Raw genomic sequence first — 24,668 nt, forward strand, 5'->3', positions numbered from 1 at the left:
AGACAAAAAGAAAGAAAGGAAAAGAAAAAGAATAAGATGACGACGAACGTAAGTGGCTGCACATGTCGTAACATATAGAAGCAATATATATATAAATAAAAACTGAAATGAGCGAAGAAACAAATAAATAAGTAACGAAGACAGAAGTGGAAATGGCAGATACATGATAGGAATATGTGTTGAAAAATTTTTAGAAAACTATTAAGTATAGGGCAAATATACCAAAATTATAAGCCAATAAATCATAAATAAAGACCAGCGCCTGCTTGAGATAAAGCCGAGGCCAAAAAAAATGTGAAATATCACTAAAATGTTCTTATGAAGGTATCACCTCTTATTGGATGAAGAGGTAATGCTGGAAATTTGTTGGCCATAACATACCGAAATGGCATTCCACTTTATCAATTTACTTTCTAAAATTAGGCTTTACCTCTTTTTGATCCTTTTTTTTTATTTTTAATTAAGCATTCCGTTCGTAAAACTTCCAAAAAGTGTTTTCCAGAGTAATAAAGTGAACTTTTCCGACTACAAGTTCGAGAATACAGTATTTGTAATTATTCATGGCATATGATTGTCAGGAACGAGATGATTTTGTTATTAATCTTGTTTCCATTTTGTCGTTTTTATTTGAATTAAAATGGTGGTATTTGTTTATGTTTCTGATAATGTTTCATGATTTTTTTTTCTTTAGAAAAATATTCCATATAAGATAAAACATCGTGAAATGCATCTAATTATAACACTAATAGAAAGGGTATTAATAAATAACCTTTCAGAAATATTTCCTTCCGGATTATCCAGGAGAAAGCGAGTTTGTGTAACTAAGGCCTTGTTTTCGTCATAGTCACGTGTCAACGTGACAAGAGGGAATCCCGTTTGAAGAGTCCAAGAATCCATTACCGTCTTCACCACGATCCTATCCTTATCAGAAGTTTGTGCCTGAAAAAAGATCAGGTACATTTCTTAAAATATAAACAAGTACTGAAAAAGAGAGAGAGAGAGAGATTAAAATATTATGCAAAATTATCTTTCAGAATTCATAAGAATGAGCCACATGACAAATAGGAATAACGCTGGAGTATCCTTTTAAATATTAGGCATCAGATGATGTTGTAACAACATATAAGCATGAGGCTCTCTGATGAAAGATACGTAGCGAGAGCATGAAATAAGGAGATGATGTACCCATATGCAGATTGTTATTGTTGGGTTTTAGGGATATCAGCAACATAGACCATATTGCGCCGTGTATGAAATGCCTGTATATGGTCGATTTTCGATTTACTAGACAAAAAACCCAAGTTTGCAGGATCAAAATCATGCTACCTACGCCTGAGACAAACTACCTCAGCCACGTTGTGAAAAAGGCCGATAAAAATTCCTCGTATCACTGACGGGATTCGAATTTAGGTTATTTTTCCGCCCGGTGTGGGAAGGACAGTGATAACAACAATTGTGTTACCTACGAGGGCCTATATATATGGAAAAAAAGATTATGCTTACAGGGTGTTTCATAAGGTGTACTGAACATTCAGAATCGATTCAGGACCAAAACAATGAGCAAAGTTTCATATAAACATGAGTCCCATTGTGAACGCTTTCAGCGCGTTATGACTATTTTAAATCCACACAATACACAATCTATGAAAAACACCCAACCAAGCTCATCAGTATAAAGCGTGTAGGCAGGTAAGTAACAATTCAATCAACTAAAGTCCTCTGTGGTACCGAAGGAGCTCTATGATGTTGTGGTTCTCAAACATTAGCGACATATGGACCACGTTTTTTTTTGCTTGCGAAATATTTCAACTCAGCAAAAAATTCTTTTTGTTCTGTAAATTCTTTCAGTTTTTAAATATTTATAATAAATTTTGGACATTATTCGCGTACGCCCAAATTATCCACGGAACTCCCCCCCCCCCAAGTATCTATCAAAGCAAATTCCAAATTTGCCAGAGCTGCTCACGCCTTTCCCACATAAGCCTGAAAAAATTATCAAGCGCAGCCCTCGAGAAATTTGGATACTGCTGCCGGAAAAAGCCGACGAATGGACAAGGGAGCCCTTCCCATTCAGCCTTGGGTTTCCCTCTCAAATTGATGCTTGACTTCCACGCTGCCTTGCTCACTGCAGCGCAGTAGAAAGCAACACGTCAGTGACAGCCAGGTGTATTTCACCCAGCTTAATAAACAAAGCAATGCTGAAGCGGTTACTAAACTAGGAGAGCTTACAGGTCGCCTTCCCTATTGACCCCAAATTTCTGCATTTTCCCCAGGCTTCCGTTTCTCCCCCCTACTCTACCTATATCGCCAGCGACAAGCGAATGCCCCACACACACACAATGAAAAATTTAAAATGCCAGACTCGACACACTTGGAACCTCTTTCATCCTAACTAGATTCTAGCGTTTATCCCTTTTTTACATATACAAGGTGTCTCAAAAATATTGGTACTAACGTTTAGGGGAGGTAGATAACATATAAAGGAATACGAATCGCATAGCAACCCATAACCGGAAACGTCACGGGAAAGTAGCAGAAGTGGCACAAAGATAATTAGTGGCAAACATTTATTTGACATAATATTAACAATGGAATATGAGATGGATGCATTTAATGATGTTACAACAGATGCTCGAAGGTTTCACCATGAGACGCGATGCATGCGTGACACCGACGCAGCATGGATTGGCGAACATGGTCGAACACACCTAGAGTTTCTTTGACAAGTAGCAGCAGCGCAGACGAGTCTCGTCACGAGATCCATTTTCGTTTCCACAGGCGATTCATATACGATAGATTTGAGGGCTCCACAGAAAGAAATCAAGGCTCAATAAATCAGGTGAGCGTGGGGACCAGGCAACGGTCCACCACGGCCAATCCATCGACACCCAAAACGCCTGTTCAAATGGTCACGAACACACCTTCCATAATGGGCAGGCGCCCCGTCATGTTGAAACCGCATGTTGCGTCTCACACATGCTGGAACATCGTCAAGTAACCCTAGAACTTGTTCAAGAAAGATCCGATATTTAGCGGAGTTCATGGTGGATGGTAACAGGTATGGGCCGACTAAGCAGTCACCGACCATACCTGCCCACACATTTATTACGAAGCGATGTTGTGCCGCATGGGGGCGCACACCGTGTGGGTTGTCGTGAGTCCACATATGAGCATTGTGCTGATTGAATAAGCCTTCCCGAGTGAAATAAGCCTCATCCGTGAACAAAACATAGGCTGGAAAATTCAAGCCTTGTTAAACACTTTCTTGGAGAAACCACTGCGCAAAAGCCACATGTGCAGGATGATCTTGGGAGAGCAGTAACTGAACCCTTTGGAGATGAAAGGGGTGTAAGGAATCGTCGTGCCAGACACGCTGTACACTGCAAAGAGACACTCCAAAGGCAGACGCAATGGCACGTGTGCTGGTGGTAGGATTATTCCGGACGGCATTCAACATACTTTCTTCCATGGCGGGAGTTCGCGTCGAACGTGGTCTGCCCGCACTACTCCTGTTACCTCTAAATGACCCATAATCGCACAAATTTTGATGCACACGCGCAAACAAACGGTGGTCCGGTACATGTTTGTCTGGGAAGCGTTCTCCATAGATTTGTTGAGCGGCTCGTCCATTGCCTTCTGCTAATCCATACACTAGGTGCATGTCTGCCAGCTCACATTTCGTATATCGATGCATGATCTTCGTGTGGCGACTACTGCTTGAATGGGTAAACCAGAAATTTTCTCTCGCGAACTGATGAACAGCGCCGCCTACCGACTTACGGTGACGTTTCCGGTTATGGGTTCCTATGCGATTCACATTCCTTTAGATGTTACCTACCTCCCCTAAAAGTTTGTACCAATATTTTTGAGACATCCTGTATATATATAGGTCCTTCTGAAATCTCAGGAAATTAGGTGGCAGGACTTGCCAGAGTACTTATCTAAAAATACTGCTGTACCTACCTCCACGGGGCCAAGTGTGGGCAACGTTGGGCCTCAACGTTGAACGGACAACAGAACATAACACTACACATATCCATTATCCACATACTTTTAAATCTCTGGCCTTCCCAGCGAACTGGTACACCCACAATGAAAGCAACGCGAAGATGGGGGGAACCCCTGATGCCGTTAGACACTAAGTACAGTTTACACTTTAGTCCACGTAACATTAATGACTTTTGGTCTGGTGCATAGCGCACCGTGCATCTGTGGGGAGGATGAGGCGTGGAACCACCTAATGCACCAATGTGACCGCTACGACGACCTACGATGCCTACTCATAACGAAGATCAGATACTCCCCAGTTAACCAAGAGGCACACCTTCTTGACACTGAAGAGGAATACAGAGCGCTCATGAGCTTCGCCCTACAATTGTTTTCCAGGAGACGAACATTCGATGCTATCCATAGGCCAAATTGAGACTGGACCGACCCAGAAATTATCCAGGTTAGGAAATGGAACACTAAATACTGGACGGGATTTCATCCCATGAACGATTTCATGGGATGAAATTCCTGGGAAATCCCATTTCATGGGATGAAATCCTGTGAAATCCCATTTCATCAACGCACAACTGGCCAGATCCCTGCTGGGATTGGATGGAGACCACCAAACCGCAGCTCTGCTGCTAAACGCCATTTGGCGATCTGAATAGGGCACCCTAGCCCTAATCACTTTTATTCCATATCCCTGACGGGTACAGTCTTTCTTTCTCCCCCCCCCCTTCTTTCGTCTGGTGATGCATGGTCCTGCCTCACTGCTGTTCTGGGACCGCCTTCCCTATTGACCCCATACTTCTCTTTTTCCACCAGTCTTCAGTCTCCCCCCCTCCTCTGTCTGTCCTGCAATGCGCAAGCCCCACACAGCTTACTAAAATTAAAAACGCTAAATTTAAACTGATATTATAAAAACAATTTTTAGCTTTCCTACTTCCAGTGCACCCCCCCCCCTTTTTTTTTTTTTAAATAGACCCTAGCCAATGAAATCCCAGGAAACTAGGTGGCAGGGCCTGCCAGATAAAAAAAGGGCCTGCCAGATAAAAAAAAAGGATTTGGATTTAGAGAAAATTAAACACTCAGAAACTCTAGTTGCTAAGGGAATTAAATGCGGTATGTCAAGACTGAACAATCCAGCTATACTCATTTATGATATTCCAAAAGAAGCTACCCAAGAGGAGTTTATTATGGACTTATACAATAAAACCTTAAAGATTATGGTTTCGGAGAGGAAGAAGTAAAGGACAATGTAAAGATTAGGTTTAGTACTGGAAATAAAGTGAAATCTACAAATTGGGTTTTTCCTTTAAGCCCTTAAAAAGTTAACAAGCTTAATGAGTTTTGACAGGATATTTCTGGGTTACAGTTCATATGTTTAGGCGGTTTACTATTGTAATTAAGTGTTTTAAATGCCTGGAGTTTGGCCACTCTGCACAGTACTTTTCACATAAGGTAACATCTTGGGGACACTGTGCAGAGAGTGGGCATGTTGTTGTTGTTGTTGTTATGGGGGGTTTCACGGCGCATAAGCTACTTTGGCTATAATGCGCCTAGTGGGCATGTGTACATAGATTGTAAAAACAGGGATAAGTCTCCACTTTGTGTGAATTGTAAGAGGAAGGGGCGGTCTGTTGAGCATTCTATTAGGGATATTGCGTGTCCACAGTTTCAGAGAGCATTGGAACTAGCTAGGGCGAGAGTTAATGAAGAGGTTGAAGAAATGTACACGAAATTGAGGGTCTTCTAGATGAGCAGAAAACCCACTACACTATTATTATGAGGGACTTCAATGCTAAGGTTGTAAAAAGAAAAAACAGCGCAGAGAGGGGAACTATAGGAAATTTTGAATTTGGTTAATGAAATGAAAGATGTGAAAGACTTGTGGAATTTGCAGAATTTCAAGGATTGTCAGTAATGAACACTTTTATCAAAAGAGAGGTGAACAGAAAGTGGACATGGAAGAGTCCAAATGGATTAACAACTAAGGAAATCGACTTCATCCTCACTAACAGAAGATATATCGTGAATGATGTTATCGTCCTGAATAAGATAAATGTTGGAAGTGATCACAGAATGGTAAGATGCACACTTGATATAGATGTAGAAACGAAAGGAAAAAACTGACTCGAATAAATATTACGAAGGTCTTTGAGATAACAGAAGAGGAGAAAAAGCAGTATGTACTGGAACTTAAGAACAAGTTTGAGCTTCTGCAGACTGCTCAGGACCAAGATATCGACGAGGAATATTACAACATTCTGAAAGTGATAAAGCCCAAGAAACCTATAGGGGAAATCAGAAGAAAAAATTAGTCAAGAAACACATGTTATGATGAACCGAAGGTGACAAATCAAGAGCAAGATAAACACTGACAAGGAGAAAATTGTGTTTACTGAGTTATGTAAAGCCATTAGAAAGAGACTCAGAGAGGACATAAGAAGATTTAACGCAAGAAAAGTAGAACAAGCATTAAGGGAAAACATTAAGGGACTTAAATCAACAGCCATGAGCAGTAATACAGAAAGACAAATGATACTGAAACTGAAGAATAGCGATGGTGTACTTATAAATAGCAGAGAAGGCATAATTAAAAAAAGCAGAAGACTACTATAGAGAATTATACAAGGAGCGAGGGAATGATGCCAGCAGTGGGGAAGCTTGATCGCAAATTAGCAACACATACGACATACCCGATATTCTTCCTGATGAGGTAGAACATGTATTGAAGAAAATGAAGAATCAGAAAGCCCCGGGGGAAGATGAAGTTACTGTAGAGTTGTTAAAATTAAGAGGAAGAGACATAACACAAAAACTGGCAAGGCTCTTCACAAAGTGCATTAGAAAAGGTGTGACGCCAAACAGTGGAATAATGCAATCATAGTTTTGCTGCATAAGAAAGGAGATAAATCAGAAATTGGAAATTATAGACCAATTAGCTTGTTATCCCACATCTACAAGTTGTTCACAAGGGTCATTACTAACAGATTAGAAAACATACTTGATGAAAAACAACCAAACGAGCAAGCTGGCTTTAGGACAGGATTCTCAACTACGGATCACCTTCGCGTAATATCACAGCTAATGGAGAAAGCAAATGAATATAAAACACCATTATGCCTGGCATTTGTGGATTATGAAAAAAAAAAAAGGCATTTGATTCCATACAACATAAGGCAATGTTTCGGGCACTGGAAAGGCAAGGCATAGATAACCCATATATTATGATTTTAAAGAAAATATAGAACTCTACCTCCTTTATTAGACTAGACAAAGACAGTAGGAATTTTAAAATTGAGAAAGGAGTTCGACAAGGAGATACAATATCTCCGAAGCTGTTTACTGCTGCCCTTCAAGAAGCTTTCAGAAGATTAGACTGGTCGCAGAAAGAAGTCAATGTGAATGGAGAGTACCTACACCATTTACGATTTGCAGATGACATTGTGGTCATAAGCCGCGATCCCAAAGAATCAGAGGAAAATCTTAATCAGTTATGCACAATTAGTAAGAATTTAGGATTATTACAGATGAATATGGCTAAAACAAAAGTAATGATGAACAAGTATGTCACAGAAAGGGAAATAATGATTGAAGGAGCAGTAATTGAAAAGGTGGAGTCATATACTTATCTGGGACAAGTTTTTAGCTGTAATAATGATAAATGCCTGGAAGTCAAGAGAAGAATAAATTTTGGATCGATAGCATTCAGGAAATACAGTCACATACGGAAGAGTAATATCCCAGTTTGTCTGAAACGTAAAATAATGAACCAGTATATACTTCCCACCATGATTTATGGAAGTGAAACTTGGGCATTCACCAAAAGAATGGAAGAGAAGCTGAGAACTACACAGCGAAGAATGGAACGAATTATATTGGGAATCAGACTGTTACATAAGAAGAGAAACACATGGATTAGGCAGCAAACTCAAGTAAAGGACATTCTTATCAAAACTAAAGAACTAAAATGGTCTTGGGCAGGATACATAGCTCGAAGACATGATGACAGATGGACTAAGAAAATAACAGAGTGGTACCCAAGAGGAGGTAAAAGAAAACCTGGAAGACAACGACGGAGATGGATAGATAAAATTCATGAGTTTGTGGGTAGTATATGGATGGCCATTGCACAAAACAGAAGGAACTGCAAAGTTTCAGGAGAGGCCTTCATCCTGCAGTGGATTGAAAATGGCTGATGATGATGATAATGATGAGGGCGAGAGAAAATTATGGATAATCCATCCCAATGTAATTTGATTAATTATGAACAAATTCAAGCATATGTTGGGCTGCAATTTTTACAGCAGAATGCTCAGAGATCCCTTAGTGTTTTAGCTCAACTTAGAGTTGTGTTATTTGATAAAAATATAGATGTGCTTTGTTTTCAGGAGCCATACTCAATGTTGGTAAATGATAAGTATAAAGTACCTGGGTTCCCTGTGGGAAGTAAAGTTGTACATGTCACTGGAATTAAACCTAAAACTGCAGTTGTTGTACTGAATAAAGATATTAATGTGGTTAAAATAGCTGGATTTTGCAATGAAATAGCTACATGTGTACATATATGTGCGTCATACATAAAATTTTATTTAGTAACAGCATATTGTTCACCTAATATTAGTAAATTAATAAGAGGAGTTTACCTCAATGTAGTACGTAGAACACTTCCGTATGATACCCTCCAGAAATTAAAACGGAAAAAACGAAAAAATCGACAACTTACCGGTACATTAAAGTAAAATATAGATAATTAAATAATCAATTTAACACAATTCAAAATCAATTTAAAACAATTAAAATTCAAATTAACGCAATTAAAAGAATCTAACGAAAATATTCAAAACGATTTTCCTTCCTGAAGCTGACAATGCTTTTTGACCGACTGTCGTGATCACAGGAATGAAAATTACCGAATCAGGCTAAACCTGCAACTTAAATAGTGATTATATGTCTTCGCGCATGCGCGTAAAGGTCCACGCATCGGAGATCAAATATGGCCGCCGAACATTAACAGAATTCTCGTGTAATTTAATTTCAACGGTTTCTGCAATTAATAGTCGCGTATAATTACGTTGAACGTTAAGTATTTTGGCCTCGTTAAATAAAAAAAGTATGTTTTTCGTTAATGGCATGAAAGGCTAATTCTGACGCTGCTGAACGAGAAGCACGAACTGAGGCTTCGTGTTGATTTACACGAATATTAAGAGAAAACCGCGTCGCACCTTGGTAAGACGAGTCGCAATCACCGCAAGAAGTGTTGTATACCAGATCATTAATTTGAGTTGCGAACGCGGAAAGAACCGAGCGATTGTTCAGTATAGTGTGTAATTTCCGTATAGGCCTAGCTATAATTTTAAATTGGGTATCTTTAAAGACACAAACAGTGGCACAAACAGCTTAACAGATTCTTTAAAGATACCGAATTTAAAATTATAGCTAGGCCTATACGGAAGTTACACACTATACTGAACAATCGCTCGGTTCTTTCCGTGTTCGCATCTCAAATTAATGATCTGGTATACAACATTTCTTGCGGTGATTGCGACTCGTCTTACCAAGGTGCGACGCGGTTTTCTCTTAATATTCGTGTAAATCAACACGAAGCCTCAGTTCGTGCTTCTCGTTCAGCAGTGTCAGAATTAGCCTTTCATGCCATTAACGAAAAACATACTTTTTTATTTAACGAGGCCAAAATTTTTCAGTTAAAAAAAGGAGGAGAATAAAGAAGTTGGTTTCTTGGTGGAATGAACAGTTAAGCATTAAGCGTAGAGAGGTATATTCAGTCAGGAAGGCTTTTCAGCGTCATAGGTCATGGGGATTGCAGGAAGCCATGTATTATACAGAAATCTATAAAATTAAGAGGGCAGCAGTCTACGATCATAAATTAATACTTAAAAGTAAAGCAGAATCATGGAAAAGCTTGGTCTCGGGGGCGGGTAACTCTGATCCCTGGGGCCTTGTTAAGTTAATAACTAATAAAATGCAAATCAGTCCCCTGTTATCTACTATTAAGTCAGGTAGTTGTGAAACAAGTGACTGGGAGACAACAGTTGCTGGTGTAGTTAACCGTTTATTTCCAGATGATAATGTGGGGGATTATACTGTAAATCAATTGCATATAAGGTGTGATAATTGTAATTATGTTGGTTCAGGTGCGAATACTTTATGTACGGTTAATGATCTTAAACAAGTTTGTTCAGGTATTAACATCAATAAAACTCCAGGTATTAATACTCAAAATGGTTCAGATCTATCCACATCTAATGTTGGAGATTTTTAATAAGTGTTATTTAGCTGGTAGCTTTCCTGGATATTGGAAGGTTGCCTTTCTAAAGTTGATACCTAAACCTAAACCTGGCAAAGATTTGTCGGAACCTAGAGCATACAGGCCTATTTCTTTACTTCCAAATATGTCTACGATTTTTGAAAGATTGTTACTCCTCAGATTCAATGATTTGTTTATTAAGTGTAATTATACACTACCGTATCAATATGGTTTTAAACGAAAATGTTCCGCTGAAGATGCACTAAAGGACCTTGTAGATTATGTTGACTCTTCAAATAGTAAATACGTATTAGTTATTTATACAGACTTTGAAAGAGCTTTTGATAATGTCTGGCAAGAAAGCATACTTTGCGCTTACAAAGAAAGAAAACATTCTTTGCGCTTGTTGAAATGTCCTCAATTGTCATATATAAATGTTTGTCAAATTATTTGCATGGCAGGAAGATTTTGGTAAGATCTCAGCATTTGGTGTACTCAAAGAATATTTCAAGAGGTTGTCCCCAGGGATCTGTTTTGGGGCCAACCTTCTGGAACATGGTATTGAATTTATGGTTACAAAAAACAGATGTGCAATGCCATAAAATTGCATATGCAAATGATTTGGTGCTAGGTTTTGATGGCATGTCAAGACGGGATTTAGAGATTAAGGCAGCTACTGTAATGGATAATCTGGCATGTTGGGGATCACAAATTAAACATATCTATTAGTAAAACTGTAATGATGTTATGCAAAGATAGATTAGATGTGGGAAGGCTTTTGAGGGTATTAACTGAAGGGAAACAAATCCCTATGGTTAAGACAACAAAACATCTAGGGATATTAATTGACAGTAAGTTGACTTTTATGCAGCATTTAGAGTATTTAGGTGAAAAAATTGAAAACTTTTCCTCGTCTATTATTAGGATTAGTAGAAAGGAATGGGGCCTGAGTAAGAAGCCTCTTGTATTATACTATAAGGCAGTATTTCTGCCTATCATTGTGTATGGAGCTAATGTTTGGTATTCAAGATTACTCACTGTGAAATTCAGACTGAAATTATTGTCTATACAAAGGAAAATGATACTATCTTTGTTTAAAATGTGTAGAACTGTTTCCACTAATGCTGCTCAGGTTATATCTGGTTGTACGCCTCTTGATCTCTATGCTGCTTACATAGTGTTTTGTTACTTTTTGAGAAAGGGGGTTGAACTTACTTTTATGGATATTACTAATAATGTAGATATAACTAAGTCTAAGGCTAAGAAATTGATAATGATTGCTTTGATGGATCAGTGGCAGGCCAGATGGTGCAGTAGTGAGACTGATCAGGTTATCCGTTTGTTTCTTCCAGATGTTAACTTTGTCCGTGATAAGAAAAAAAAAAACAGCTGGTTGTTTCCAGAAATGGAAACCTCGTATTTTATGACGGGACATGGATCTTTTAATTATAAGCTGCATTATTTTGGTTAAAACTTGACCCGTTTTGCTACTGTACGTGTGTTGAAACCTGGGATCATGTACTGTATTATTGCATTATTTATGAGCAGTACAGACAAAATTTAAGAAATACTATTGTCAAGATAGGTCCTGGAAATTAAAAATTATACCTCGCAAATAGAAGGTATTTTAATACCTTGAATTTGCAAGACTGGTCTTAAAAAAGCGGAGACAGATGTCTTTCTTTGTAATGACAACTTCTGTCTTGCTGAGCAGTGAAAGAGAAGGAAAAAAAACTTTAACTTTTATTTTATTATTATTATTTTTGCTGGCTCTCGGGTGTGCGCGACCTGGGAGCGGTATTTTGTGGGCAGCTGCCAGTTTTGCACGTCCACTGGTGGGTGCGGGATTTTCTGGTACTATGTTAGCACTTACATAGGAATAGACCCAGGTTCGGCTCCTTGTGCTAGGGCGAGCATCAAGTGGTATTTGCCCATGTTGGTGGCTGCCACCTGATGGCAGAGTGGCTTGGTAAATACACATTTACACTTCAGGCCGATGTGATTAAGAGGGTTTTTTTTTTCTCTTCCCTCTGCATGACAATTGGTGGAGATGGACGAATAGTCCTAGTGCCACTGTGAGCCAGGTATACATATATCCTGCACATAAATCCTGGAGGAGACACCATCCCATGAAGGAAGACATACCAATCGCAGACAAGACTATCAATCCTAAACGGGACATCATCCCATGAAAGACTTCACATCAACCCTGGATGGAACATCAATCGTGGACGGGTCATCAACCAAAGAACTACTATCCTAAAATCTTGGACAAGACATCATCCCACAAAAGACTATCCATGATTCTGGACGGGACACCATTCCATGATGACTTCTGTAGCTCGCTATACGCCTCTTGGCGATCTGAGCCGGGTGCCCTTGCCTGGCTCACTTTCACTCCTTTTCCCTCTCATATTTCTGACTTTTCCCACCATCGTTCATTCTCTTTCCCCCATTCTACCATCACACAAGCGTACGTCCCACACAGTGGAAATTAGAAATATCCAAATTCAAATCGCTCACGGTCCTTTCGGCCTAGCAAAATTCTAGCGTAATTCTCCTTTTTCTTTCTTTTTCTCTTTCTTTTTTCTTTCACATAGGCCCTAGCCACTGAAATCTCAGGTGGCACGGCCTGCCAAAGTACCATTTAAAATATTAGTGTACCTGGTCTGCCTACACGGGGCCAAGTGTGGGCAACGGTGGGCCCCAATAGGGGGGGTCCAACGGCTAAATGACCAGATGAACAACGTACGCGACACTACACATATACAAAATCCACACACTTTTAAACCTCTGGCATTGACAGTGTTCTGTTTCACACCCACAACGTATACTACGCGGCATGGGGGAAACTCTTGGTTCCATTTGACTCTAAACACACTTTATATAACACCCCCAGGGGTCCAGCGTCTAAATGACCAGATGAACAACTGTACATGACACCACACAAATACAATTCCCACACACTTTTAAATTTCTGGCTTTTCCAGTCAACTGGTTCACCCACAATGAAAACTACGTGGAGATGGGGGAAACGCCTGGTGCCGTCTGACACTAAATACACCTTACACCTTACATAACACCCCCCACAATCCGGACACGTTATGCGGTATACGGAACCACTCCGTAGGAAAGGAGGAATAGGTGTTTTCACCTTAGAAATAACAGACTGTAATTTCCTCCCCGGACGTTGCACACATCGCAAAATCCTAACAAGACGTTCCGATACGCCCGGATAATAGGGGATGTAGGCGGTAGAGATAAATTCATTGACGCGAGGAGGGTTAGATTGCGTAACAAATTCGTGAGCTTGAAGCTAACATCTATTTAGAACATTATTTAGAACATGAGGTGGATAACCGCAATTTGAAAGCTCTGCCCTAATTTTAGAAATCTCCAATTGCCTGTCACCAGTTGAACTAGAGTGCGTCCAAGAGCGGGAAAATAAAGTGCGAGCAGTGCTACGCAGACTACCAGGAGCGTGAGCAGACCTATAATTGGTAAATTGGCCTGTTTTTTAATAATTTTTTAAAAAACTTTATTAATTTATTAATAAAGTTTTTTAATAAATTTCTTTTAACCAGTTAGTCGGTCGTCTCAAGAAACTTGAATGATATGCAACCCGAAGCACAAGGCATGTTTTTTTATGATATCAAAAGTAAGTTTTCCGAAATTGTGGTACACTGCCCTATCATTTCGCTTGCTGTTGATGAGTCAGTAGATATCACTTCAACAGCACAATTGTCTATTTTTGTAGTGATGTCTGGTTTTAAGACATATGAAGAACTTTAGAATTGCATCCATTAAAAGGCCAAGCGAAAGGGTCATATTTGGTTGAGGGATTTCTTTTTTGTTTTAAGAAGTATAATTTGGATTTACCTAAACTTGTGGGAATAAATACCAACGGTGCACTTTAAATGGTTGGCTCTGAAACTGGTATGGTGTGTCTCTTCTCCCTGATCATATGAAAGAGCTAGGCCTTCAGACAAAATTAATAAACTACCACTGTATTCATCAGCAAAATCTATTGGGTAAGACAAGGATTCAAAGAAGTTATAGACAATGTTGTGAATGCTGTAAATTCTAGGGGTTTCTTGATGAAATCGAAAGTGAATATAGCGACATTGTGTGCTAAAGTATGCTGACTTAGCAGAGATAACGTTTTACAATGAGTTCTATCGCTAATCGAAGAAATAAAAGTGTTTCTTATTGATAAAGGACGAAGGGTGGATCACTCTGAAGATGATAATTGGGTTTGCAACCCAATTTTCATCTTCAAAGTTGGCGTTCTTGGCGAACATGTCTGGTTATTTGAATGAACTAAATAAGAGATTTCAAGGCTAAGATCCACTAATACCCAAACTTACCAATGACGTATTTGCTTTTTGAATGAAATTATCGCTATTCCGGTCCCAACATTCAAATAACAACACTTGCCACTTTTCAAATTGTCAGAAAATATTTAAACAATATAAGAAAAATAGTAATGAGTACATCAGACGCCATATCACATTGAAACACTACAGCAGTCATTTGAAAAAAAGATATGAGGACTTTGAGTGAGATAAGATATTGTTCTAAATCTTCACCAATCTTTTTAAACTGCATATGAAAAAGCTGAATCAAATTTACAACTTGAACTAAATGACCTCTATTCTAATGATGAACTAAAATTAAAATTCACAGAGGACAATTTATAAAATTTTTACAAATGACTCCTCAGGACAAATATCCCAATCTATATTATAATGCCGCTGTTTGTTCAAGCTTATTTGGAGGCACAGGCTTTCTCTCTAATGAAAATGAACAAGTCAGTTCATCATAACCGGCTTACAAATGACAACCATACAATTAGCAACAACTAATATTGAAGCAAAATTAAAACGTTTAGCCTGCTCTACGCAAACTCGAAAATCTCATTAATGAATTGTACTATAAATTTTTATTAATTCATAAAAAAAATCTTTGTATACTTTACTAACATAAATACAATTTTAAAGTTTCAAATAAAATTTCTATTTTTCATTATGTAAGAAATATCCAGTTCTCTCATCATGCGGCCAACGGATATAGAATATATTTTTTTTAAATGGCCCGAAAGAAAAAGGTTGGCCATCGCTGCTCCAAGGACTGTCCCACATTTCAGCCAGCGACAAGAACTGACATAAGTACTACCATTTGTGGTTCAAATCACTCATCACAGAGCCCAAATTCTGATAAAAATTTCCCACTGAAACAAGACAACTCGCTTTATTCGCGAAGAAGGCAAGTCTCAAAGCCTCAAAGATGCACCCTCTTCCTAAAAATTATTCAGTACGAAATTGCTTTCTTCGCGAATAAAGCGAGTTTTCTTGTCTACAGCTCATTTCAGGTTATTTGTAACCTCAAACATCTGGATATCCTGTTAAGTCTCCAAATCTGGCCTATAGGTTCTAAGTTTAAAATCCTCGGAAACCACACATTCTTCCCGACACTAAGAAAATTTTGAGGTAGCAATTAATTACTGAAGCTTCTACCTTAACGTTTCCTCTGCTGTCAAGTTTCGCATTAATATACCCTCTAAACCAGTAGTTCCCAATGGTTCCTTGAGATTCGCTAGATGTGCCGCGAAATTTTGGATATTACATTATTGCATTTCGCTAAAATAGTTACAATCTTCAATGGATAAATGGCTATGTTAAATAAATGTATGCAATAAATACCATATTTCACATGATGTTAATTTAACATCATATTTAATTTAATGTTATATTTAATACCATGTTAAATACCATGTTTAATGTATTATCAGTTTACTGGAAACCATGCACTCTTTGCTAAGGTTTTTTTTTTTTTCCCCACAGACCACACTTTCGGAAATGGGACGGTTTTTAGGTCAACCGTACGTAAATCCAAAGTTTAACTAACTATCTCGGTAGTTATAGACTGTACCAAGGGACACTACGCCCTGTACAGATTGTATGAAACTTACATTTGCAATCGATTTATTCTCACTTTTGTTATTGTTGCTTTCTGCCACTGACTCATAATTCACCTTTTTCCGTTTGATCAAAAAATCTATCCATATTAAATTAATCTCAAAGTTTTATTTCTAAAGGTAAAATAAACAAAAACACGTAAAAAAACGTAAGCACAAAACAAAACCCATATGCCGTCGCAAAGAACTACAAAGAATACATACTCAATGTAAACGTCTGTTCTTATTGAAGGGAAACTGCACATGAGCGAGTCTCCGAATTTCTCGTAGGTTTGTCAGCTTAAATGTTCAACATGCAGCGAAACCTCACGGAAAAGAATACTGCGTCATGAGAAAATAAAATTGAGAACCACTGCTCTAAATAGTCAAAGCAAAGCCATCGCCTCATCCCGCAAGAAACCAATAGATGTTGAACTGATTACCGAATTGTTAGAGGTAGACAAACGGGATGCAGATACTGAACTAACCCACATGAAGCCGAACATTTTAACACGCGGCAACCGATGAGCTTCCCAAAGAGAAAAGTGATCGTTGAAGTGTGAGAAAATTTGAAGAATGGTCCCGATACAGTTGTGAGCTCAGTCTTAGAAGATTTGTTTTTATACCATGGAAGCCTCCACCACCAGATTAAATCGGTTATTTAGCTCCAACCGCTATTATTCTCAGCGATCCAAAGCTTCTCGCAACCCCGAGGAACTCAGGCACGGGAAAAAGTAGTTGTCATAACTTTTGATGTTAACGCCAAGTGTCAATTTTGGTACAGCTTGCATTTTGATGAATGTGGTTCTCTGTTGGAGGATTTTATCATCAGTAATAATCTTTATATTCATAATGATGTTTAAAAATGATAGAAAAGATTATTCCAGAGAGAAATAGATAGTATGTGGCAGTAACGTTGGGGCTGTTCTGCATAGGGGCGTATAACATATGCTTTCCTGCCTGGATTTATACAAAAAAAAAAAAAAAAAATTACATTAGAGTCACCTAATAATATTGGAGACTGGAGTCATGTATTATTCTTCTGCCCAGTTTACCAAGATATAAGACAAACATTATCTAGTACAGTGCATAATTTCTCTCCTGGAAATGGAAGATATCTTATTGAAAATAAAAATGCCTTCTCAGCTCTACAGGAATTTGCCACACAGGTTTTCAACAGACGATGTGGATTGCTGAGCTGACTTCTCACCTCAACAAAGTTACTTTTTTTTAAAATTATAATTATTATTTTAACGTTTTATCTAATTAATTTATTATCGTTTATTTATTTATTTTTTTTGCTAGCCCCTTAGGGGGCAGGTTTCGCTGGTCTCCTGTTTATTAGAGACGGGATTTTAAACTGCTTGTGCCCAGATATTGGCTTCCTGGGTATGGGAACTGCTGGTATCCATTGCTATTACACTTTCTGCAGTGGATGCGGGATTCTTTGTGGTATTCACCACCATACCTGATTATAGGAGACTGCTGCACCCATAAGACTTGCGCTTATTCCTATAGGAGTTTGAAATATTACATTTAGTTTAGTACGTGTATAGTTGGGCCCGCTTCCTCGTGGCGTGGACGGGTACTGGGAAGCAGCCTTCCTGGTGATCGTTGCTTCCTGGTAGCAAAGCGGCCAGAAACAGCTAAACAACACAACAACAACAACACACACACACACACACCACGCAAACATAACACTACACTCATTTCTGGCCATTGTATAGAGTCTTGTATATCATCACAAAAAACCATGGCGGAGATAAACTAACGTTTAGGGGCCGCCTTGCGTAAGACACATGTCCACATATACGTATTGTGTCTGTAAATTGCGTGTGTTCTTTGGTCGATTTGCCTGTTTTGCTGGACGAAAAACCCCACTTTCTGGGAAAAAATACTTGATATCTTCTTGTAAGGCCGACTTTCTTCAGTCAAATAGTGAAAAAAGCCCACTAAAGGTCCTCGGCGTCATCGACGGGATTCCAACCAGGGCCTTTTCCAGCGAATGTGGGGAGGACGTTGACAATACCACTGCGCTACCCTCGCAGACATTCTGGATTTATACCATGAAGTTAAATCGTAACTGGCGATGTTTGTTATTAAAATGACTCGTTGGCAATGTGCTGGCCACAGAACATAAGTTTAAAAGTCGCCTGATAAAACTGGGAGTTGAAAGTAATCCAATATGTGGTCTTCTAGAAGGCACAGAGCACGCTAAGGAACATTACATAAAGTTACGAAGTATGACGACTTCAGGGAAATTTTACATACCATAAAATTTGGTATGCTTGTAAAATATAGCTCTATATTTTACAGTATATATATATATATATATATATATATATATATAATGTGTGGTTTATAGAATAAATAAAGTGTCTGTGAAAATGTAAATGAAAAGTACACAAGGTGCCAGAACTAAGAGACGTTTAAGGGACGGTAGAAAGTGGAAGTGAAGTAGTGGTTAAACAGGTGAAAGAATTTGAAAAACCTAGTGCGAAAATGAACTGGGACTGAGGAAAAAAAAAAGGAATATATAAGTAAATAAATAAATAACACAATATTCAGATATGGGAGGGCAATTTTAGCAAGGCGTCGAATCAGGGGGTGGCAAATATGCAAAATCTGAATATAGTAGATGAAAATATGATACACAGCCAGGAAATTCATCAGGGGGGCTACTCCTGACCATGTATCAGGCACTGCGTTTCCAAACTTGTCTGTAGTATTAGAAAACCTAACTTTTAGTTTGGTTTCGATTTCCCTTCTTCTCTACAAGCCTATGGTATTAACACCCATTTTCACTAACGCTTGCTCATACCAGAACCCTTTCTTTAAGGTTGGGCCTTACCCAGTAAGTTCAGTATTTTTAATGACTTTTTCTACACTTTTTTTCTTTATACTGTCTTTTTCTATTTTATTCCCGTTCGTAAAACTATTAGTGCAATATGAGGGAGATACGAACGCTCCGTCTGTCCTCAATCCTATCGCTATTTTCGCCTTCATTTGAACATCTTTTCTCCTCTCCCCTCCTCTAGAATTTGCCATTCCCTATACCATTTGCTTGTCTATACTTTTTCATTACCTTTCACCCCTTCCGCACTTCACATGCATTTGCACTATATTCCACATTACACTTTTGTTTAATTTGTATTTATTTTAATTTACATTTTTTACACTACGTAGGGACTACCTTGTCTAGTAGTATTACGATAAAAGGTTGCATATTTGCGCCCCCCCCACTTTTTTCTAATATTACAGACAAGTTTGGAAACTTAGTGCCTGATACATGGCCAGGACTAGTCCCCTGATGAATATCCTGGCTATGTATCATATTTTCATCTACTATATTCATATTTTGCATCTTTGCCATCCCCTGATTGCTAAAATTGCTTGCTAAAATTGATCTCCCATATTTGAATATAGTGTTATTTATTTATTTACTTATATATTCCTTTTTTTTTCCTCAGTCCCAGTTCATTTTTACACTCGGTTTTTCAAATTCTCTCACCTGTTTAACCACTACTTCACTTCCATTTTCTACTATCCCTTAAACTTCTCTTAGTTCTGGCACCTTCTGTACTTTTAATTTACATTTTCAGACACTTTATTTATTCTTCAAACCACACATTATTTATATCGTGTGGTTTGTAGAATAAATTTTTCCTTTTCTGCTTAATTTGCTTCTTAACTGTTTTATATTACTACTATACAGGGTGATTCACTACCGGTGCGACAAATTTACAGGAGGTGTAGGGGGCACAAAGACGAATCGGAATCACATAGCATTTCAGGGTCGGAAATGCCTTCGTCATGCGGTAGAGGACGTTGAACGGGAGGTCGCGTGAACAGCGATCCCGCTGGAAGTCAGCATTTGCGAACCGGTTCCCGAGGCAGTAGGATGGACGAATATTCAAACGTTGAACTGGCCAACATGCACCTCGCGTATGGAGCTGCGAACTGTAACGGGCGCGCCGCTCTGCGCTTGTACCAGGAACGTTTCCCGCACAAGCGTGCTCCTCATCATACGATTTTCGCACGTGTGCACAGAAGGTTACGTGAGACTGGTTGTTTCACGAGAGGTACCATGAATCGAGAGCGAACGACGAGGACGCCAGACAATGAGGAGAATGTCCTACGTCTTGCAGAAGGCAATCCGAGTACGAGTACTCGAGCGATAGGCCAACGATTGGTATTTTTTCCCAATCCACTGTATGGAGGATACTGTCGACAAACCCAATGAGTTCATACCATCTGCAACGTGTCCAGTCATTGGAGCCTGCGGATTATCCACTCCGGAGGACTTTTGCTACTTGGTTTCTTCAACAGAAACGGTTCGCAAATGCTGACTTCCAGCGGGATCATTGTTCACGCGACCTCCCGTTCAACGTCCTCTACCGCATGACGAAAGCATTTCGGGCCCTGCAGTGCTATGTGATTCCGATTCGTCTTTGTGCTCCCTACACCTCTTGCAAGTTTGTCGCACTGGTAGTGAATCACCCTGTATATATATCATATGTTTTCGATTTTATACAGAAATTTATTAAGTTTATGAGGTTACACTGTAAATTTGCATTTACAATGCGAATTATACAACTTTTATTGTATGTTTAAAGTTGTATGTTTTACTAGTTTTATTTCCGTTACCGTTGAAAATGTTAGACAGTAGTGATCCGCCCCGCAGGGCAGGGGTGAAAAGGCTTCTAGTGAAGCCTGCTTTATCAGGTAGCTAGATGTGGCTAAGTGATCAAAAAAGTTATATATGTCAGAGTTTTAAAGTGCGGATGGGTTTTTTGTAGTGTTGTGAGATGAAATGAAATGAGTTGCCCAAATTGCCCAGTGTACAGCATTTATACGATGGGCAGTCTGGGCAACTTATCCTTCACACCCAGCTGCCCGGTATATAAACGCTGTGCATTTATACACCGGTCCAATCGGTTTATACACCGGGCAGCTGGGTATCTCAGCTAGTCTGATAATATGTTAATGATCAGCTAGTCTGTTAATACCTTGCAGTTGGCGCATTTAGTTGGACAGTCCTTGAAGAAATGGCCGGTTTCGGCGCAGTAACCTCAAACAGCTGCTTCTTGGGGATCCAATGGCAATGCTTCACGATGAAAAGTTGTGCCGCTAATCAAATCAGACAGAGGAAAATCCAAGATGCTGGAGAACAAAAGAACGTTATGCAAACATATCCAGCAAGGAGTGAGCAAAACTGAGAAAAAAGTATATTAGCAGATAATATACTTTATCCGAATATTTACGATTAAATATTATTAAATATTCTGTCTGTGTCATTTATTTTTCCGGGAAGGTTTAGTGGACTAAGAAATCAGGAATGCCCAGTACTTTTTTCCAAAGCATGTTATTAGAACTTTACAGCTTAGAGTGAACACGACAATCACGTGATCTTTTTTATTTTCTTTCTGTCTATTCATCATTTGACCATTTTACCTGTTCGTACTCCTTACGCTTCCTAAGCCCCCCCCACTTGATTTTTTTAGAAAATTTTTAGGGATTTAGTAGGCTAATGATGTGAAATATTTGCGTATACCATTCAGGAAGGAATGGGCATATTTGTTAAACATACCATATTTAAATACATGTCAGAAATATTATGAGAGAGAGAAAGAGAGAGAATCTATAGAATATTAATGATTTAATATTTATATTAAATAGCCTTAATATCCTGAATGAAAATATTGATATTATAAACATACATTTCATCATTAATCATTAATTAATAATGATTAGTTAATTAACGATTAATTAACTATTAATGATTAGTAATCATTAACTAAAATTTGCTAAACAATTAACTAAACAATGTAAGATTACCCAAATAATCATTAACGAATATTTTGTTAGTATTTTAATCGATACTAACTAAATATTAGTAAATGATTGTTCATTGAAACTACCGTATTTTCCGGATAATAAGATGCACCGGACCAAAAGATGCATTCATCCTATCGAAGGCAAATTTTGGGAAAAAATAATTCGTCATATATATTTGCATAATTTGAATAAAACTAACCGAAATAAATTGATACTTGCCAATAAATTTACAAGTATCAATTTATTTCTGTTGGTTTCTATATTACAAAACAAAATGTCGGTGTAAATGAGGCTCATTAATGTGTACATGTGTAAATGATGGCGTACATGTGTAAAGTAATGTGTAAATGAGGCGCATTAATGAAGTTCATTAATGTGTACAATGCACAAGGCCAGTAACACGTGATGCCCACTTTCACACTCTTCATTGCTGGTGTTAGAGTCTGAATTTTGACTTTTCTTCAAAGAGTGCGTCATCTTCAAGACCATTTAAAGTATAGCTGATTCCACATTTCTTAAAAGACACGGTATCTCGTGTTAATAAACTCTCACTATGTTTTTCATCCATTTGTACACCTATAAAATGGTTCGTCGCTTCATTCAAGTTGGTGTCCTATCGTGAATTCGTGTTTGCATCATATAGGTCTAGACCTCAAGTATGAATTTTTTAAATGTTTATTAATTTTTAGATGTCTAAATTGCTGCACTTGGCTAAACCCTCATGGAATTACAACTGTATCTGTATTTTATTCAGCAATCGTCTTTTTATTGTCTCGCTTACATTTGATCTGTAATGGTCATAATGAAAAGAGCGGGTTTTTTTTTTTTTTTTTTTTTGAAAGACAGCTGGACTTTATAGTCATCCTGTTTCTAGCCACAGCCAAAGATGGAAACGTCACTGCCTATACCTTCGGACCAAGAGAATTTTAGGCAACATTCTCCATGAAAAAAAGTGGACTAGTGGTACGGAAAATATGGTAATTCCATTTACTCCATTGCTATTCATACCGCTCATCATCACATTTAGCACTGTGGAAAGAAAATAATGTAATCAGTCTAATCATTATCTTTACCTTAGTTAAATATTCCCAGAGGTCATCTTGCTTGGCATTGTTATATGCTTTGGCTTTCAGATACGTCTGAAATGGAAAATATTATTTGTTTCTTTTTAGAATAGAAATAGTAAGAGACATAACATAAACACAACAAATTAATCACTTTGCTTGCAGTTGCAGACGTTTTCTAAAATGTAAATTATTTTAATTTTAAGAATTGACACGAATTAATATTATAAGATTATATTGAAGTTTCATGAATTATACAATACATGACCAAAAGTAAGTAGACACGTATAAACACAGACAGTTCCATAAATGATTTTTAATTCGAGTAGTTAATCAACAGTAAGGCCATCTTTAGCCTGCATCGCGAACTCAACCCTTCTGATTATACTTTACTTTGAAAAACGAACGATTCTCGGGTACCGGTTGAAGGGCGGCAGTTGCTGAAATAGCAAATCTTGGGGCTGTTTGCAAAGTGACAGCACTTGGCGAACCTGTAGTCCTGTAGTCAGGCGTTCCAATAGTGAACGGACTGTGGACAACAGCAGCCGTCACATGGCCAATTGTGGATGTCCACGCCTCAATCGATGGTCTTGGTGAACATAGGCTCTCCCACCTTATGTGAACAGATAGACGGAAAATACCGAAACGGCTGACCATGGACTTTAACCAGAGGTTAACCACGGTCAGCCTTTTAACCTTGATCAGCCTTTCAATTGCAGTATTCGAAGCTCATGGTGCACCGCACTTCCGCTACAGTACTCAAGAATGAACACTTTCCATTGCAGTATTCGACCATTCCACTGCAGTATATGAAGATTGAAAGTTTTTAAAATAAAGGCACTGCTATTGGTTACATAGTGGCAGATCTAGTAAAATATACAAAAGCGGCATCTTTGAAGTTATATCTCATGTTGTGAATACCTTCACAACGAGTTGCCATGATATTTTTTAAATATCTTTATTGCAGGCAGTGATTGGTTACATGATTGCCTGAGGCAATAATACCCACAACAGCGACAATGCTAGGGGTTTAACATTAAATAACTAATACAAGAAAAATTACTTAAAACATATATTAGGATATATATATTTTTTTTTTATGTGAACCCCAAACACGAGAGGTATTAGAATCTATAGTACTTAGTACCGTGCTTGGGTTGGAGGTTGAGAAGACGAAAGAAGATATTTGTTGACATTGGACTTGAACTTCTGTAGATTGTAATTTTCAGGAAATACGTATGAAGGAAGGTTGTTCCAGAAAACGGCAGTTGAATGAATAAATGAGGAAGATGAAAAGTTGGTTCTGTGGGCTTGAAGTTGGACAGTAAATGGATGTTGGCTGGTAGCGGCACGTGTTCGGACTGTTTTGAAAGAGAGAGCGGGAATTATAGAAGCCAATCAGAAGAACAGTGTCCATGGAAGTATCTGTAGAAGAGGCATGCAGCAGAAACAGTGCGTCTATGAGAAAGCGAGTGGAGAGACTCTGTTAGAGATGAATCATTAATTAACCTAACTGCCCTCTTCTGAATGGAATCCAGAAGCCTGAGAG

The 24,668-nt window shown here is 38.4% G+C and overlaps 1 protein-coding gene across 1 annotated transcript in view; it reads right to left on the reverse strand.

Annotated features, from left to right (window-relative positions):
- The window catches only part of LOC150088284 (aminopeptidase N-like), a 488,751-nt gene that overhangs the window by 189,591 nt on the left and 274,492 nt on the right, over positions 1–24,668 (reverse strand). The window contains exons 9-10 of the mRNA XM_090369447.1: positions 23,129–23,194; positions 770–939 (exon numbers count right to left, since the gene is read on the reverse strand). Coding sequence (XP_090225573.1) covers positions 770–939; positions 23,129–23,194 — 236 coding nt within the window. The remainder of the gene's footprint in view (positions 1–769; positions 940–23,128; positions 23,195–24,668) is intronic.

The sequence above is a fragment of the Mastigoproctus giganteus genome, chromosome 3 (assembly GCF_048544385.1).
Source record: "Mastigoproctus giganteus isolate SK-2022 chromosome 3, ASM4854438v1, whole genome shotgun sequence".
In the NCBI taxonomy this organism is placed as follows: domain Eukaryota; kingdom Metazoa; phylum Arthropoda; class Arachnida; order Uropygi; family Thelyphonidae; genus Mastigoproctus; species Mastigoproctus giganteus.